Source organism: Microcebus murinus, chromosome 8, assembly GCF_040939455.1.
Source record: "Microcebus murinus isolate Inina chromosome 8, M.murinus_Inina_mat1.0, whole genome shotgun sequence".
Classification (NCBI taxonomy): Eukaryota; Metazoa; Chordata; class Mammalia; order Primates; family Cheirogaleidae; genus Microcebus; species Microcebus murinus.
In genome coordinates, this window is record NC_134111.1 from 80704473 (window position 1) to 80721865 (window position 17393).

The 17393-nt window shown below is 34.0% G+C and overlaps 1 protein-coding gene across 7 annotated transcripts in view; it reads left to right on the top strand.

The window, feature by feature from the left end:
- PIKFYVE (phosphoinositide kinase, FYVE-type zinc finger containing) overlaps nt 1–16363 on the top strand; it is an 83507-nt gene extending 67144 nt beyond the window's left edge. For all 7 annotated transcript variants that reach the window (XM_012752097.3, XM_012752101.3, XM_012752099.3 and 4 more), the window contains 11 exons: nt 972–1067; nt 3267–3350; nt 4219–4316; nt 6336–6500; nt 7852–7911; nt 8614–8790; nt 9574–9677; nt 10411–10539; nt 11930–12191; nt 12760–12834; nt 13373–16363. In XM_012752097.3, the coding sequence (XP_012607551.2) occupies nt 972–1067; nt 3267–3350; nt 4219–4316; nt 6336–6500; nt 7852–7911; nt 8614–8790; nt 9574–9677; nt 10411–10539; nt 11930–12191; nt 12760–12834; nt 13373–13488 (1366 nt within the window). In that variant the 3' untranslated portion in view covers nt 13489–16363. The remainder of the gene's footprint in view (nt 1–971; nt 1068–3266; nt 3351–4218; nt 4317–6335; nt 6501–7851; nt 7912–8613; nt 8791–9573; nt 9678–10410; nt 10540–11929; nt 12192–12759; nt 12835–13372) is intronic.
- The last annotated feature ends 1030 nt before the right edge of the window (nt 16364–17393 follow it).

The window sequence follows — 17393 nt, forward strand, 5'->3', positions numbered from 1 at the left end:
TGGGTTCTGGTGAGGGCCCTCTTTGGGATTGTAGATTGTCATCTTCTCTTTGTTCCTCACATGGTAGAAAGAGGGTTAGAGAGCTCTCTCAGGTCATGAATTCCATTGATGAGGACCTCATGACCTAAATAACCTTTCAAAGTGCCCACCTCTTTATGCCATCACATTGGGGGTTAATATTTCAACATATAAATTTGGGGAGGGGGAACGCAAATGTTCATTCCACAGTAATTCCCCCATAGCACTTATACAGTGATTATATTTATTTGTAGGATTATTTGTTTCTTTACCTCACAAAACTGTAAACTCTGTGATGCCTATTTTTTTCACCATTGTAACTGTTAACATCTCACACATGTAAGGTGCTTAATAATAGCTTTTCTCCATGTTATATCCCTGGCACATTAGGTGCTTGGAAAATAGCACCTAAATATGAATAAAATGAATGATGGTGCCTAACAGTGCCTAGGGCAGTTAGAGTAGAAGTCAGGTGCACAAAATTGAGTTTCCACATTATAATAGAGTGGCTATATTGTATTATTTGTTGTTGGATTAGTAGTATATCTTCTCCACAATTTCTAGAAGACTTCTCTAAAGCTTATAATAGAACAAAATATTTTAGACTTCCACTGTTCATTGTAAATTCTTTTTGAGATTAATATGACCAAAGTCTTGGGTAGTATGGAAACTTCTTTGAAGTGACTATTTCAGAACCCTCCGATTTGAAACCTAATTTTGATAATTTTCTAATTGCCTTCAACAACTTTCTCTTGATATCTTTTTGTAGCCTATTTGATTCACGTTATCAGAATCTGCATACATTTCGGCTTTCTTAATTATATTCTTATTGTACAGTATTTATTTAACTCAGAATTGTTCTGAGATTTACTCGTAATGTGTTAATGGTTTTTATGTGTGATTTTTTGCAAAGTTTATTCTTATTTACTTATGTAATCAAAAAATTTGAACAGTGATCCAGATAAACACTACTTGATGTATGAACATGAACGAGTGCCTATTGCAGTCTGTGAGAAGGAACCCAGCTCCATCATTGCTTTTGCTCTCAGGTAATTATTCGTGAGACTTTTTCACCTGTGATTATATCTGTGTATTTTATGTATGTCCATAGATCTTATTTGGGGGGATCTTTTGCATTGTATAAGCAAAATGATTAATTATAAGCAAAAATATATCTTTAGTCATAATAGCCTATTCTCTTTGTACCTGAAAACCTTTCCTTTACCCAAATAATGGGGTATAGGATGATTCTTAAGCAAGCTCCTAATAACTAAATTGAGTAGGCAAGTTATTTACTGATTCTTGAATTCTCTAACCATTGTTATATGTGGCTCTTGATCCTTTCCTTCAATTTACTTATTGACATAATACTTGGAACATCCATCTTGCCTTATATCATCTGAATATCTTTTCTTATATTCTTCGCTTACTAATATTCTTCACCCCCATTCCTTCCTGCTTCACACACACATATGAGGTAAAGTGTTCCTACTTAGAGTACAGTAGTGCCTTAAAACACATTCCATGGGGGATGTGTTTTAAGACTCCGAGTTGATGCCTGAATGCATTGATAGTTATGAACCATAAATATACTATGTTTTTTCTTATACATACATACATATAATAAAGTTTAATTTATAAATTAGGCACAATGAGAGATTAACAGCAATAATAGAACAATTTTAACAATACATTATAATAAAAGTTATGTGAATGTAATCTCTCCTTCTCTTTGAAAATATCTTAATATTTTAAGACTGTAGTTGATCTTGAGTAACAAACCATGGGAAGTGAAACTGTGGATAAGGGGGTCCTACTGTAAGCTGTTCTTATGCCTTACCTTATAGACATTTCTGACTTTTTAATTTACACCATTATCATATATCTTAAAGAGGTATCCTACTTTAAAAATATTTATATAGGCCGGGCGCGGTGGCTCACGCCTGTAATCCTAGCACTCTGGGAGACCAAGGTGGGTGGATTGCTCGAGGTCAGGAGTTCGAAACCAGCCTGAGCAAGAGCAAGACCCCATCTCTACTAAAAATAGAAAGAAATTAATTGGCCAACTAATATATATAGAAAAAATTAGCCGGGCATGGTGGCTCATGCCTGTAGTCCCAGCTACTTGGGAGGCTGAGGCAGAAGGATTGCTTGAGCCCAGGAGTTTGAGGTTGCTGTAAGCTAAGCTGACAGCCATGACACTCACTCTAACCTGGGCAACAAAGCGAGACTCTGTCTCAAAAAAAAAAAAAAAAAAAAATTTATATAGTATGCCTAAAACAGCAAAACTTTTGAATCCTAGGAGTATCTTGGAAGTGTTGAAGTTATTTTAAGTAGAATCTAGGATATTTAATTACAAATTTTTCCATTGAAATAGATCAAACTTTTTAGATAGTGGTTATATGAAGCCCATTTATTCAACAAATATTTAAATATCTACAAAACGATATAGTAGGTATTGGATATGTAGGAGTGAAAGAAATAGACTTATGTGCCTCTACCTTTATGGAGTTTAGAGTTTACTGTTTGTATAATTAGGAATTTTTTCCTTTGTAAGATTCCATATGATGAAATCTTTACCTTTTGGCCTATATGAAGATAGTATTTGCTTCTCACTATATTGATAATAGATAAGAAAGGTAGGAAAGTCAACCAAATCAAAAATATTTTTTTTACTATTAGGAAGCAAGTATTCTAGTTGAGGTCATTTTCTTTCAATGTCTTGGAAAAATAATATATCCTAACATGCCTCTATTGTTCCATGCCATTAGATTTATCTAAAGCAGGGCTCCCAGACTGCTGGTCTAAGAGTCAGATTATTTTTGGATAATAGAACATTAAAAATAAATTTTTTCCATTAAAGTTTAATACCTTTAAGTAGAAAAGCACTCTGAAGTTTCTTTATTCTCTATAGTACTAAACCCTGAGAATTCAGACTTTAAAGTTAACCTGTTCAACCCCTGAAGTCATTTGATCCAAGTGTCAGTACACAGGCTTTTTAAATCTTTGCTGAAGATATTGATACTGCTTGGTGAGTTGGTGGGTTGTATTTTCTATTCTCTGTGAAGACATTGACCTTCCTTGTAAAGCTTCTGCTTAATTGCTTTTGTTAGTTAACCAAAATGTATTTAATTATGTGCACTTAAAATGATTGTGCTTCTATAAAGCAAAACTTACTCTAAAACACAGGATTTATTTTTAAAGTAGAACTTAATGTTTAACATTTTTCAATCTATTTCTTCCCTAAGTTGTAAAGAATACCGAAATGCCTTAGAGGAATTGTCTAAAGCGACTCTGTGGAACAGTGCCGAAGAAGGGCTTCCAACAAATAGGTGATTCATGATTGAGTAGAATCTATTTTGATTTAGTTAGATCATCATTTTCTATATGCTTGTACTTTAGTTTTATTACAGCACCTTATCAGTATAAAAATTTCTAATATCTAGATAATGACACTCATATTTTGATAGAGACAACAAATAATAGAGACAAAATTCAAATATAGCAAAAAACTTTAAACGGTCCCTTAGGATACAGTTTTCTGATAATTGTTATAGCTATTCAATATATATTACAGGTTTAAACTTTAAATGTTTTTGAAAAAAATGAAAAAGTTGTTGTTACTTAAAAAATAGTAACTTATAAAATTGGTAAGCTACTACATGGCTTTGTAATCCAAAATATCTGTGAATTGTTCATTATAGCTAAAGATCCTAATAGTTTAAAAAAAATCCAAACCAGTTCTTTTAGCGTGTTCAGTATTTTAGACATTTATGTAGAAATTGTCGCAGGCCTACTGTTATGATTCTTAGTGAAATAGGGTTTCCAGCTCTACTAACATGATAAAATTTCATCTGAATTATTATGGTAACTAGTGTGAGAAAAATGAATTTGGCATTTTCTGTATTGTTTAACTTACAGGTGCTGATCTAATGCTAATGGACTTAGGGGAAAATATTGTAAAAGTCTATACTTCCATGCGTTTTTATAGTTATAGTGTTTTACTTTTTTTAATATACAGTAGATATTTAAAGACTTTTTCTTCCATGTTCCAACCTGTGTTTATATGAATTATGAATCAGATTTGTGATGTTGTGGGTGGGGTTAGGTGGGAAGTTAATAAATGTAGGAATCAGATTACTTGCTATTTTCTATCTAAAACTAGTATACAACCAAATTTTCCTTTGTTTTTCATTTTAGTACTTTAGACAGCAGACCAAAGAGTAGCAGCCCTGTTAGATTACCTGAAATCAGTGGCGGACAGACAAACCGTTCTGCAGAAGCAGATCTACAACCAAGTAAGATTACAAATGAAGTATTTATAATTAGTTTTATTTAAAATTATGGTTTGAAAAAGAAAACACATAAAAACCAGTGCTATCTGGCAAGGATTTACTACTTCTGGTCTTTGAAATATATAGAAATTTAAACATTTTATATGTCTTTTATAGATGTTTTACTTTTCCTTTTTGATTCTTACCTTAAGTGTAAATTTGAAGTATTGAATTTGAAACACTTAGAAGCTCCTTGGTCTATGCAAAAAGGAGAATCTTCCTTCCTAGAGCTTTCAGTGTAAAATGTACCACCTAAGATATAAATAGCAAGTTATTTTTTTAAAGTTTTTTTAGTTTTATAGCCTTATTGGCACTATGAAAAGAAATTTTTATGCATTATTATCTTAACCCTTATAATAACCTCAAAGTATTATTTGTCATATCCTTATTTTTCAGAAAGAAAATTAAGGTTTAGATTAAGTAACTTGCTCAAGATTAGATAGTCAGTGATGGAGCTGGAGTTGAATTTGGGTTTGGGTCTCTTTGACTGTGTCAGTTAGAAATGTATTCAGGCTACCAGTGGCAGAAAATTAACCTGACTATAAGGGCTTAAACAAATGGTAGTTTATTTTTCTGAAATAATTACACCTGGACATGAGCAGTTGCTGGCAATAGTCTAGCTGCTCAGTGTTGTTATTTCAGTACAGGGATAATTTCTCTATGATTCTTTTAAGTTTCTCATGGTCAAAAATGTTCCATTTTTGTCCACTTTCAGGACAGAAAGAAGGGTGGTGTGAGCTGCAGCTATTCTTTTTTATTAGGAAAGCAGAAACTCCCTCTTTAGTTTCATTGGTCAGAACTGAGTCTCAGGGCCACCTCTGATATGAAGGAGACTGACAGAGCAGGGATCAGCACATCTTGGTTGGCTCATACAAATTATGATCCATTTCCTGGGGCTCACACATAGCTGTCTCCTGCTCCCCAAAATCAGAATTCTGTTAGCTATAACCAGATAGTAGATACTGAGGAGGCCAAAATAGTGTCTACCACCCTAAGTATAGTTTCCATGGATTTTATAAATGGTAAATTTATAAGATTAGAAGCATACATATTAACAGTATGATGAAGGAAGCTCAAAACTAGGAATAAAAGTATAGCACAAGCTTTATTAAATCCTGGCCGTCCTATTGCCCTTTTTTTTTTTTTTTTTGAAGAATGCTAAAAATGAACCTTATATTTTCTTGTGTTAAAATGTAGGAACACAAATGACACAAATATGTTACCTGTAACTGAATTTTTTTAGCTTGTGAAATTGTTTTGTGTTAGTTTAATTAGCTATATTGCAATACTATTTATTTATTATTTATTGATTGATTGATTGATTGATTGATTGATTGATTGAGACAGAGTCTCACTCTGTTGCCCGGGCTAGAGTGCCGTGGCGTCAGCCTAGCTCACAACAACCTCAAACTCCTGGGCTCCAGCAATCCTTCTGCCTCAGCCCTCGGAGTAGCTGGGACTACAGGCATGTGCCACCATGCCCGGCTAATATTTTTTTCTATATATATTTTTAGTTGGCCAATTAATTTCTTTCTGTTTTTTTAGTAAGGACGGGGTCTTACTCTTGCTGAGGCTGGTTTCTAACTCCTGACCTTGAGCGATCCGCATCTGCCTCCCAGAGAGCTAGGATTATAGGTGTGAGCCACTGAGCCTGCCTTATATTGCAATATGACAAGAACTCAACCCTAATTTAATCTTGTTGCTTAAGATATTCACTGTCATTGAAAGATATTTTTGAAAGGGTTTCTAGAGAATTTCTCAGATTTTTATACTCAACTAGCTGAGTATTGCTTTCCATCTGTGTTTCTAAGGGTGCTTGACTACTCAAAAACAGCAGCACATGGAATAATAATCTGTGCAACTGACTGTGTCTGCATTACTCAGATTTGTGGTTACTGTTAACAAAGGAATGAATTGAAAGTTTTTATTTTCTAGTTGCAGTGACCTGTACCTAAAATTAATATGTTATTTTCTTATTTTAAGCCAAAAAGCCTTCTGGAATGTTGTCCTTCTTCAGAGGAACAGCAGGAAAAAGCCCTGATCTCTCTTCCCAGAAGAGAGAGACTTTACGTGGAGCAGATAGTGCATACTACCAAGTTGGGCAGATGGGCAAGGAGGGGACAGAGAATCAAGGCCTTGAGTCTCAAGGTGTGTTAAAGGAGACCAAATGTACTCATTCTAGGCTTTGATTTATTTATTTTAGTTGTTTATGTTCCTTAGAGCCTTATGTAGATAATTCTTATTGCGGAAGCTGTGGCATTCCCCTCTTCTCACTCCTCAGTGTGGTAGAGTGGCAAAAGCATGGAATTTCGAGAGTCTGTTTACAGATTTCATTGCTATCACTCTGTAGTAGCATCAGAAATCCTTAGATTCTATATCTGTAAAGTGGCAAAATGTCTTCCAAGGTTTAGATGACATTACGCAGGTAAAACATCTATCTCAATATATAATTCATAGTATGAATATATACTCAAATGTTTTCCTTCTGTTATTCCCTTAAATGTTTTCATTCTTTTCCTATCCCTGTAAGGTTGTGTCTATTTATGTCCACCTTCATTTTGATATTTAAAAATCTATATCTACCTCATTGTGTTTGGTTATGAGTTTAGACCAGGAATTGGCAGACTATGCTGACCTGTTTTTGTAAATAAAGTTTTATTGGGACATAGGACTACTCATTTGTTTACTTATTGTATGCTTACTTTCATATTATATTGGCAGGTTGAATAGTTGCAACTAAATAAAATATTTACTTTCTGGCCCTTAATAGAAATAGTTTATTAATCCCTGTGTTAGACCATGATTAGTAGTTTAAAAAATAGCAACTGCTATAATAAATTTTAATTAGTAATTAAGATATCTGTTTAGTATCCTATAGGTTGTTATTAGGCTGTAGGTGTTTAAATGTGATCCTTGGAAGGCTTCAATGTTTGAAAAAATGATTTCGAAATGTGAAACTTAGGGAATGATTTGTTCTTCAAGATAATAAGATGTATTTCAAATCTATGGTAATTAAACAGAGTGAATCTGGCAGTAGGTTTGCCAGACAAATAAAACACACAAAATAGCTCTAAGTAGACTAATACATTTTATATTATTATATGTATATCTTACTATATGATAAGGTGGCACTAACTATCAGGGAAGCATTATTCCACATACATGAGGAAATCTGGCCATAAAACTCTGATAAAGAAGCCATGGAAATTCTTGGTATAAGAGCTGAGTTACTATATTTCTATCATAGAAATCACTCAAAAATGTAAAAAACATTATTCAACCTGAATTCTCTTTTTTAATCTAAAAATTGAAATTTCAAAAGATACATTGAAATTGTTTACATAGTTTTGATTGTGTATTTAATGCTTGCTTAATAGTGACTTGACTTGGATATTTTTACTTTGATTTGCTAATTTTTATTATGTTGGGGGGGAAAAGGGCAAAATGAACTGATAACTACTTAAAACTTTGTCTTTACTAATGATATTAAACCTTTTAGATGAGGTAGATGGAGGAGATACACAAAAGAAACAAATCACAAATCCTCATGTGGAACTTCGTAAGTATGAAATAATATATTGTTGGTTGGGGGAAGGGAACTGTATTTGGGTTAAACTCTATTATTAAGACTTCTAGTTTCATTTTAGATAAATATCCTGTTTCTTTAAATGAATATTAACTTTGCGTACTGACCTGAGTTATATGTGAACTGTAATTTAGTTTATAGATTTACATTATTTAATTTATAAAGAAATTTAACCTAGAAACTTAATTAAATTATAATTTAATTTATAAAATATGCTTTTATTTAATTTCTAATATTTAAATATTATTGTATAATCTAGAGCCATAGAGCATTGATAGAACATTCAGAATTGTATATATGATTGCCAGAAATATATGATCAAGAATAATATCATTTACAGTAAATTTTAAGATTTTTGTTAAGAATTGCTATAAAAGTACCATGATGAAACTATAGTAACTAATATAAAATTAGATGAGTCTTATTACTGTTTGATATTTTTTCTGAAAAAATGTGAGGGTGGTCATAAGAGGTTAATTTCCTTTGAAGACCACTTTAACAGAATTGTGATAAACAGGGATTTAGACTTAACATGAAAAATACTATCATGGAGAAACTTAAATGGTTGCATTGGGCCAGGGCTGGGAGTGGAAGGGAGAAGGAAAAGATGTTTTCTGAATCACAAAACACATTTAAAAAAAAACAAAACAAAACAAAAAAAACTTCTGTTTATAGAATTTTCTGATGCAAATGCAAAGTTTTACTGTCGGCTCTACTATGCGGGAGAGTTTCATAAGATGCGTGAGGTGATTCTGGGCAGCAGTGAGGAAGATTTCATTCGTTCCCTTTCCCACTCGTCGCCCTGGCAGGCCCGAGGAGGCAAATCAGGAGCTGCCTTCTATGCGACCGAAGGTAAATCTTTTCCAGTCATTTATAGGTTAATCTCTATCTTTTCCCTTCAGGCGATTTATGAATCACTTGAACTGAGGTAGTATGGTATCATCTATTGGCAAACTGTTTCTTTTCTTAAATTTTAAAGGATGTGATAAAATACTGAAAAGAATATACATGTATATGTTTGTAATGAGACCCAGGCACTGATCGAGTCTTTACTAAATTCTTTCTAGTTCTGAGTTTTCCAAATATAAAGAATAACAGAGAACTTCTAGAAAACTCAAAAGGGTACCTCAGAACTGGTGAGAGAAAGGTAAAAATAGAAATATTTAACCTCAAAATAGAAAGGCCAAGTTCTTAACCTATAAAGGTTTACAGAATATCATGACAATTTGTACTTCACATTCCATTCTCTATACCCATTGAAAACATAATTATTTGAGAAAATGCAACAGAAGAGATGTTGCTTGATAAGAACTTTCATAAATGTGACTTACTGGATTATTAACAAGGGAGTTTATAAAGTTTTCTTTAGTAGTTCTAAAAAAGTAGATCATCTAGCAATGAATTTAGGTATGCAGCTGCCAAAAGTAGAGGGTTCTTGACTGTGTAAATCTTCAGTATCCCTTCTAGCCCTTTGGTTAGTGGAGAATTGTTCTCTAATCACAATTTTCACTGTGACATCAGAAATATCTCTTACAATCATAAAGCATCCAAATCATTTGAGATCTTTGGAATGATGTATTACAGATTACAGTATATATTGTGATTGAATAAACACATGAAATTTCTGCCTTTTAGATGATAGATTCATTTTGAAGCAAATGCCTCGTCTGGAAGTCCAGTCATTCCTCGACTTTGCACCACACTACTTCAATTATATTACAAATGCTGTTCAACAAAAGGTAGAAATCCCAAACTTTGGTCTATAATCAGAGTTTGCTGGGCTTTTTCACATCCTGAGGGTTAGTCATAATGGCAGTTTTCTCTTGAGGTAAGATATGAACAGGACATGACTGGATCTCTGTTGTACTATTGAGGTGTGATAGAATGCAGAGATTTCAAAGCATATTTTTCCTACCTTTGCCAATGAGGAACCAAATATCTTGAGCAAGTTGCTTTTCATTAGTATGTAAATAAAAATTAGCTTAAGACATTAAGACTGGGTGAAATTAGCTGGACATTCAGTAATTTTACTGAGAGAGAAATTTGAAACATGTATTGAGAAATGAGGGAATGCCTCCCATTACTAGAGGCCAATGGCCCAGGTTTGCCCACCTATCATTGAGTGGTGACTCCACCCCCTGTAAGATTATGAAAGAGTTACATAGGTTTTTGTAAATTATGATTTATTTTTATTATTTGTCATTGGGGGAAATTACATATCCTAATTAAGTTTTTGAAATTGAGCAACCGAAGGGTTATCTTTTGGAAGAATGTTAAGGATCTGATATTTTTATTGGCATTGCTGCTATACGTACTTCTGAGATTCAAAGATTTGAGTTTCATTCAAGGTCCTTTGGCTGGTCATATCAATAGAAAATCATGTTCAGACATTATGCAGATAATCTAGGTATTGGTATTAAATTATAAATAACTCTTTTTGATAAGAGTTTACTTTGTTCTTTTCTTGATTAGAGGCCTACTGCATTGGCCAAAATTCTTGGAGTTTACAGAATTGGTTATAAGAACTCTCAGAACAACACTGAGAAGAAGTTAGATCTCCTTGTCATGGAAAATCTTTTCTATGGGAGAAAGATGGCACAGGTAAGGATATTAGAGTATGTGAAACATTTGGCTACTGGAACCTTTTGTACTTTTGGTCTTTGAATATAATGAATCAGAGAATAACATTTTATAGTAAATATTTAACTATGGTTGCTATTCCAAAATTAACTTTTGTTGAGCCTTGGAGGAAAGAATAAAGAAGAATTATTGATGTGGATTGGTCCTAAAATTTAACATATCCAATATTCTATTATACAATCACAGAATTGGTAGAATAAGAAGGCAGATCTACTTACAACATCTCAGTTTTAAAGATTAAGAACCTGAGGCCTAGAGGAATTAAGTACTTTATTAATATCACTTAGCTATTCCTAGAACTTAGGTTGGTCTAGGTTCTAGAATAGTGCTTTGCAAAGTGCTGATCCTTAAACTGTTTCCAGTCTGTGATGAGTTAAGGAGCTTGTGCTAGAGTGTAATTTCTTGTAGTGCTTTCTTCCTTGAGAACATCTTGCTATGAGAAAAACATCAGCTGAACTAAACAGTGTACTTAAAGATGTAATTGATTTACATTCTGGCACTAGTTCCCTAATATCAGTGTGAGCCAGAAGCAACTGACCAGTACTGGTCTGTGGAGTACCCTCCAGGTTGTACTGGTCCTAACCTTTGAATGCATTGCTTTTCCTACACCACCCAAATATTCCTGGAATAACGCTGTTGCTTCTGCATTGCCATTATAAGAGTTTGTTATCAAAACTTTGTTTCCTAGACTGTTTGCATCTCTCTATTTTTTAATGCTGCTTTTATGATCCAGATGTATTTTTGGAGTTACTTTCATTAATGTATCTTAAAGCTGATTAAATTGGCCAGTGTATTTCTGAAATGTTTCAGTAATTGAGTACCCAGGTATTAATTTCATGTGATACAATTATATTACCATAAGTTGGGCGCTGTGGCTCATGCCTGTAATCCTAACATTCTGGGAGGCTGAGGCGGGAGAATCGCTTGAGGTCAGCAGCCTGAGCAAGAGTGATGCCCTGTCTCTACTAAAAATAGAAAAAAATTAGCCAGGTGTGGTTGTATCTGCCTGTAGTCCTAGCTACTTGGGAGGCTGAGGCAAGAGGATTGTTTGAGCACAGGAGTTTGAGGTTGCTGTGATCTAGGCTGACACCATGGCACTCTACCCAGGGCAACAGAGTGAGACTCTGTCTCAAAAAAAAGAGAAAAGAATAATTATATTACCAAGTATTTTATATATTATACAATTATATCAGCATGTATTTAGTGACTTAAGTTATAAAAATTATTAAATTTAAAGATCAAAAGAGTATGTAATGATGGTAACTACAGGAGTCTTTCTGCCTTTTAAATTGAATTAATTAACCATTTTTGGCAGCTCACACATAAATGACAAAGATTTTCTTTCTGCTAGGTTTTTGATTTGAAGGGCTCACTTAGGAATCGAAATGTAAAAACTGATACTGGGAAAGAGAGCTGTGATGTGGTCTTGCTGGATGAAAATCTCCTAAAGATGGTTCGAGACAATCCTCTGTATATTCGTTCTCATTCCAAAGCTGTGCTGAGAACCTCGATCCATAGCGACTCCCATTTCCTTTCTAGCCACCTCATTATAGATTATTCTTTGCTGGTTGGGCGAGATGATACTAGCAATGAGCTAGTAGTCGGAATTATAGGTAAGTCAATAAGTCTGCCTTACTTAGAGTTCATGATTGAAGATAGAATAAAACATAAAGATTCTATTGAACCTGGTCTAGTAATAGTTCATTGACTACTTCTACAGACTTTCATTTGAAATTTCAAAAATACTGTTTTTTCATTCTAGCCCCTTCTACTCACCTTCCTGATTTCCATTTTCATTATCTTTATCAAAAAATGTGAATTAAAAAAGTCACTATTAGCTAGATGCAGCAGTGCATACCTATAGTCCTAGCTACTCAGGACGCTGAGGCAGGAGGATCACTTAAGTCCAGGAGTTTGAGGTTAATGTGAGCTCTGATGATGCCACTGCTCTCTAGCCTGAGTAATAGCATGAGACCCTGTCTCCAAAAAAAAAAAAAGTCACTAATAAATGAGGCCCTTTGTGATTATTATGAGGATTAAATAAATTAATATGGAGAAAACCCTGAGAAGAGCATCTGACATATCATCAGCACTTCATGAAAGTTAACTATTTTAGACATGGTAGTAATAATCATTTGCATGACTTTACTGCTAATTTCACCTCCTGCCCTCTACCCTCAGATTATATTCGAACATTTACATGGGACAAAAAGCTTGAGATGGTTGTAAAATCAACAGGAATTTTAGGAGGACAAGGTGAGCAGAAATTTTGTTTTGTTTACTCTTTAAACTCTTCTCATGTACTTCTTATTAGTTAAAATTTAAAAAGTGGGTGCTGATTATTTTTTTAGTTCTATAAAATAAGTGACTATCTCTTAATTCATTGTCATTTCTAAAATGACCAAATAATAAGAGGAATAGTATAGATAGGGAAATACTGGGTATAAATTTGTGTTAAAATACCAGAGATTCTCAAAATAAAAAGTTAAAAAAAAAAAAAAAAGCCAGAGGTTCTGAATAAGAGGTTGTTCTTAACACTTGAGATCTTCTGCATTCTTTAAGCACTGCTGGTCTCATTTTTGCTTTAAAACATGTCTCATCACTAGGCAAAAGCTAGTCTTTTAAAATAGAAACTCTTATCAGGAAGGCCCCTGTCCCATGGCATGTGGCATAGTTGATAACCTTATCTCCTCATTCCATATGTATCCTTATGGCAGTTTATAGGAAAGAGCATAGTTGGTTGCCTGATCAATTATATAATAGCTTCTTTCACTTTTCTCTTTCATAATCTTAGGCAAAATGCCAACTGTGGTCTCTCCAGAGTTGTACAGAACTAGATTTTGTGAAGCAATGGACAAGTATTTCCTGATGGTACCAGACCACTGGACAGGCCTGGGTCTGAATTGCTGAAATCAATCAAGCACATATTTTGAAATGGACGATAAAGGAAAAGAGGGCAGGAACAAAGGACCAAAAATAAGCTATATGTTTTATTTTTTAATCATATTCACCACTCTGTGCAAAGGCCTTTGAGTTCTGTGGCTCTTTAGACTATCCATAATTTTGAAGGGTAATAATTCCATGGATTTGCACTTTGGTTTTTGATACCTGTGGATTAGCTGTCTGTAGGTTGGGAAATTGCATGAAAATTTTCTCACCTAAGACTTGAAAGGGCTAAGATTAGAGATTAGTAGATAGAGTGAAAAAATGCGTTGTTTTAGTTGCTAACTCAGTTGTTTTAAGAAGAAAGCAATGTGTCATAGATTGTGACTTTCGTGGTGTCACATTTAACATGTTCTTTACTTAGAAAGCATTTGTAAAGCTGCTGAATTTGTTTTGTGTTTTTTATGTAATAATTTAATGTTGCCTATTATCAGAATTTCTGAAACCTTTAGAAAAATTCTGATTTATTCCATAAATGGCCAGTTAAACAGGTTGGCACTTACTGTTTTATTGAGAAATTTGACTTAAACTAGGAATCTTGTAAGGTTCTCTATCTTCTCAATTTGACTTGTTCTTGAGTGTGTTTAATGTTTTAAAAAGTCTGTCTTCTCTGTGGGTGACAGTTGACTAGAGCCATTAACTTTAAGCCTTTTTTGGAACTATTTTTTTAAGCTTGTTTAAAACTTTTATGTAATTAATATATTAAACTGTACTTATCTGCATATGCTCATATTCTAGGTTTTCTCTCCATTTTTAGGGAAACATAGTTATCATTAGTAAATGAGTCTACAGTTATTAAATCCCTAAATCAAGAAATCATTAAGAAATTTTTTTATTATAAAAAATGAATTAGGCCCAATCCAAAAAATTGAGTGAGAAGGAAAGACTTGTTTGTTTTTTATAGAGGTAAAATGTCTTTGCTGATACAACCAGCAATTTAAGTGGCATCTATAAAGTTAAAAAATTTCTGATAGGGACATCCTCATTTTTCTAACTTGCTACATACTGGCTAGTTCTGACTACTGAGAAATGTTAAGAGATAAAATTATTCTTAGTAAGGAGCTTGTTTAATAGTCATCATTTTTGTTTGATTTAAAAGTGATTGGAAGTACTAAACTGCCTTTGAGGAGATAACTATGACCCTACAATATTACCTCTCGTCTTCTTTCTCTAACAAGGATAATTTGTGGATTTATAAAGTTTTAAGTATTCCACTCTTTCAGCTACCTATAATAGCATGTTAATTTTCACATAATAAGTAATTTGGATATGTTCAGTTATAGAGTGTATCATAAGTACGTGAAGTAGGAATATTTTGGAAAGTTTGCTTTAGAGAATGAAGGTAGTAGTTTGGTATTTGGTGCTTATTAAAAATGTGGTTTGTTCTGGATAAAAGCTGGAAGCAATTTTACCAAGGACTTACGACTGGTCTGATGATAAACCCCTCCCAACCTCTTTTTAAAACATGTGTATGTGCCTTTTGAAGATACACAAAACATTGACTTTAGTTTTGACATCAAAGACTAGGAAAGGAGTTGTATAGAGGTGAAAGATATGTGGAACATTATTAACTTCTTTCGCTTGCAGGAATAATGGATTTTCTGTCTGATTTGAAATGCCAACACTGTTTTGTCTCTCTGTTCATTTCTTTTTCAGTCAAGATACTTCGGGTTATTTATCCTGTTCATTTCCTGTACCCCCCTAGTCATGAACACTTGAAGTATATGGTGTCTACCCCTAGCTGTAATCAAAGTTATTTCCTTGTTTTTATTTTCAATACTATATGTATAGCAGGAATGCTTCATGGGAATGGCTTCTGACAGTAATGTGTCATGTTGATTTTGTTTTCCTTGTCCATGACTTAAAAAACTTATGTTTTAAAGTACTGCCTTGTAGGTAATTTTATGGTTAAAAAATTCTAATATAGTATATTCTGAACCAGTAGTTACCACCTTACAAGGGCAATTTGTCCCTTTAAAAATAATGTCTGTGCTGTGTTAATGAAGGAGGAATATAAAATTTAACCATTTGTTTTGAGTGGTAGAACTATATGCCTGGCCTCTTGCTGCTATTATGTAGACCACTATTATATATATAAGATGTTTCAAATGTTATGCTACTCAATGTTTGGCATTGACTATTTTCCTCTCTTGAATTTCCTTTCAAGGCCTAGAGAGTATTAGTGTTGAAAAGTTAGGAATGAGGAAGAAATCTTAATACGTCCTTCCTTAGAATGCAGCGTGAATCCTGAGAATAATTGATAGTAGCAAGAGAAAACTATGTCAACATGTTGCTTTGTATAAAAATCTTATTTGTAAATGTGAAGCTTTTTGATGCCATCAAAACTTATTTTAAAAAACTAGAAAGGATTTACTGTTTTCTTATTCTAGCCTACTGAGAATAAGCTCTTGCAAGCCCTTTTGTAGTTTGTTGAATACTTTATAGATATTCAAAATTTCCTACTATAAAATGTCTTATATTAATAATTTTTTTCCATGATTTAGCTGTGAGTAGTTTTCTAGCTCTGGCTTTTATTGGGTAATGTAATTAGTAAGGTTAGATTGACATCAGCTTTTGAGATGGCTTTGTGGCCATCAGCTTCTTGGCATTTTACTTTTTAGCAATGGGCTTATATAAAAATACCAATGAATATAATTTACCTGTAGAAAAAGTTTGCTGAGCTTGAGTAAAACTATTGTTAATGAGCCTGGTGGTGAAACAGATCAAGCCGTTCATTGTTCCTTAAGTGTTAACATACTGACTTACGCAGTGTTCAAACCATCTAGTGCAATGTTTTTTTGTTTTTGTAACATAAGTGCGTGTATTATAAAAAAAATAAAAATTACAATCATTAGCAGTTTTATTAATACTGCTGTGTCAGTTTTGTACAAATGTACATTTTATCTTTTGACAGGTTGAATTTTAAACTAGAGAAACGACATTGTAAATCATAACAGTTTATTTAATATGAAAAACTCAACAATATCAAAAGTACTTAATGTATTATATTGTATATATTTCTCTACTTTGATTCTTGCTGTTTTATATGATTGACATGTTACTTAAAAGATAACTGCCTTGACTTTTTGGAGACTTGTACTATAAATAAAGAAGACTTAACAATAAACTGAGAATCTGATTACTCCACTTAGTTTGGAATCTGCTTGAAGAAATTAACAACAAAAGAGAATGAATGGAGTTTGGTGCACAAGCCTGGCCTGGCAATTCCACCGTCGGTCCTTTCTGTCCATTCTCTTCACCTCTATTTTACAAGTAGAGAAGGTGTCTCACTTAAACCACGGTTCATTTTGGCCAATGATGGGCATGGCTGTATTGGCCTTCCCATCCTTCCTGTGTTTTCGCTTTCCTGATAGGGCACTCAGGGAAGTCCGGCCCTTTCCTATTTGCGATTGGCTGAATTTGAGGGTGGGCGTGGCTCACGCTATAGCTTCTCTGGTGTAGTGGGGGGCAGGTCTCCGACTACCTGTAGCAGCTGTGGGCGTGAAGCCGTGAATCCACCTTCTCCCTGGGTTCGTGGGGTAAAGGTGAGAGTGGGTGGGTAGAGAAGGCTGGGCAGGTGGCTGGGCAGGTGGCTGGGCTGCGCCGGGAGGTGGGGAGGTCGCAGACTGGCGCCGTGGGCACCTCTGGCTTGCTGCCTCCGCTTTTTCCTGCAGGGCAAAAGAAGTGGGTGGAGGTGCAGCGAGTTCTCCGGTCCCCATTCACCCAGAAGTCTCTTGTGTGGGAAGTTAATTATCTTATAAAATTCCTGGGTTAATGGCTTAGGGAAACTAAAAAGTTTTTAAAAATTATTTTTTGCCCCATAATTACATTTTTATATTTTAATGCAGTTCATGACCAGCATAGTGCTGTGG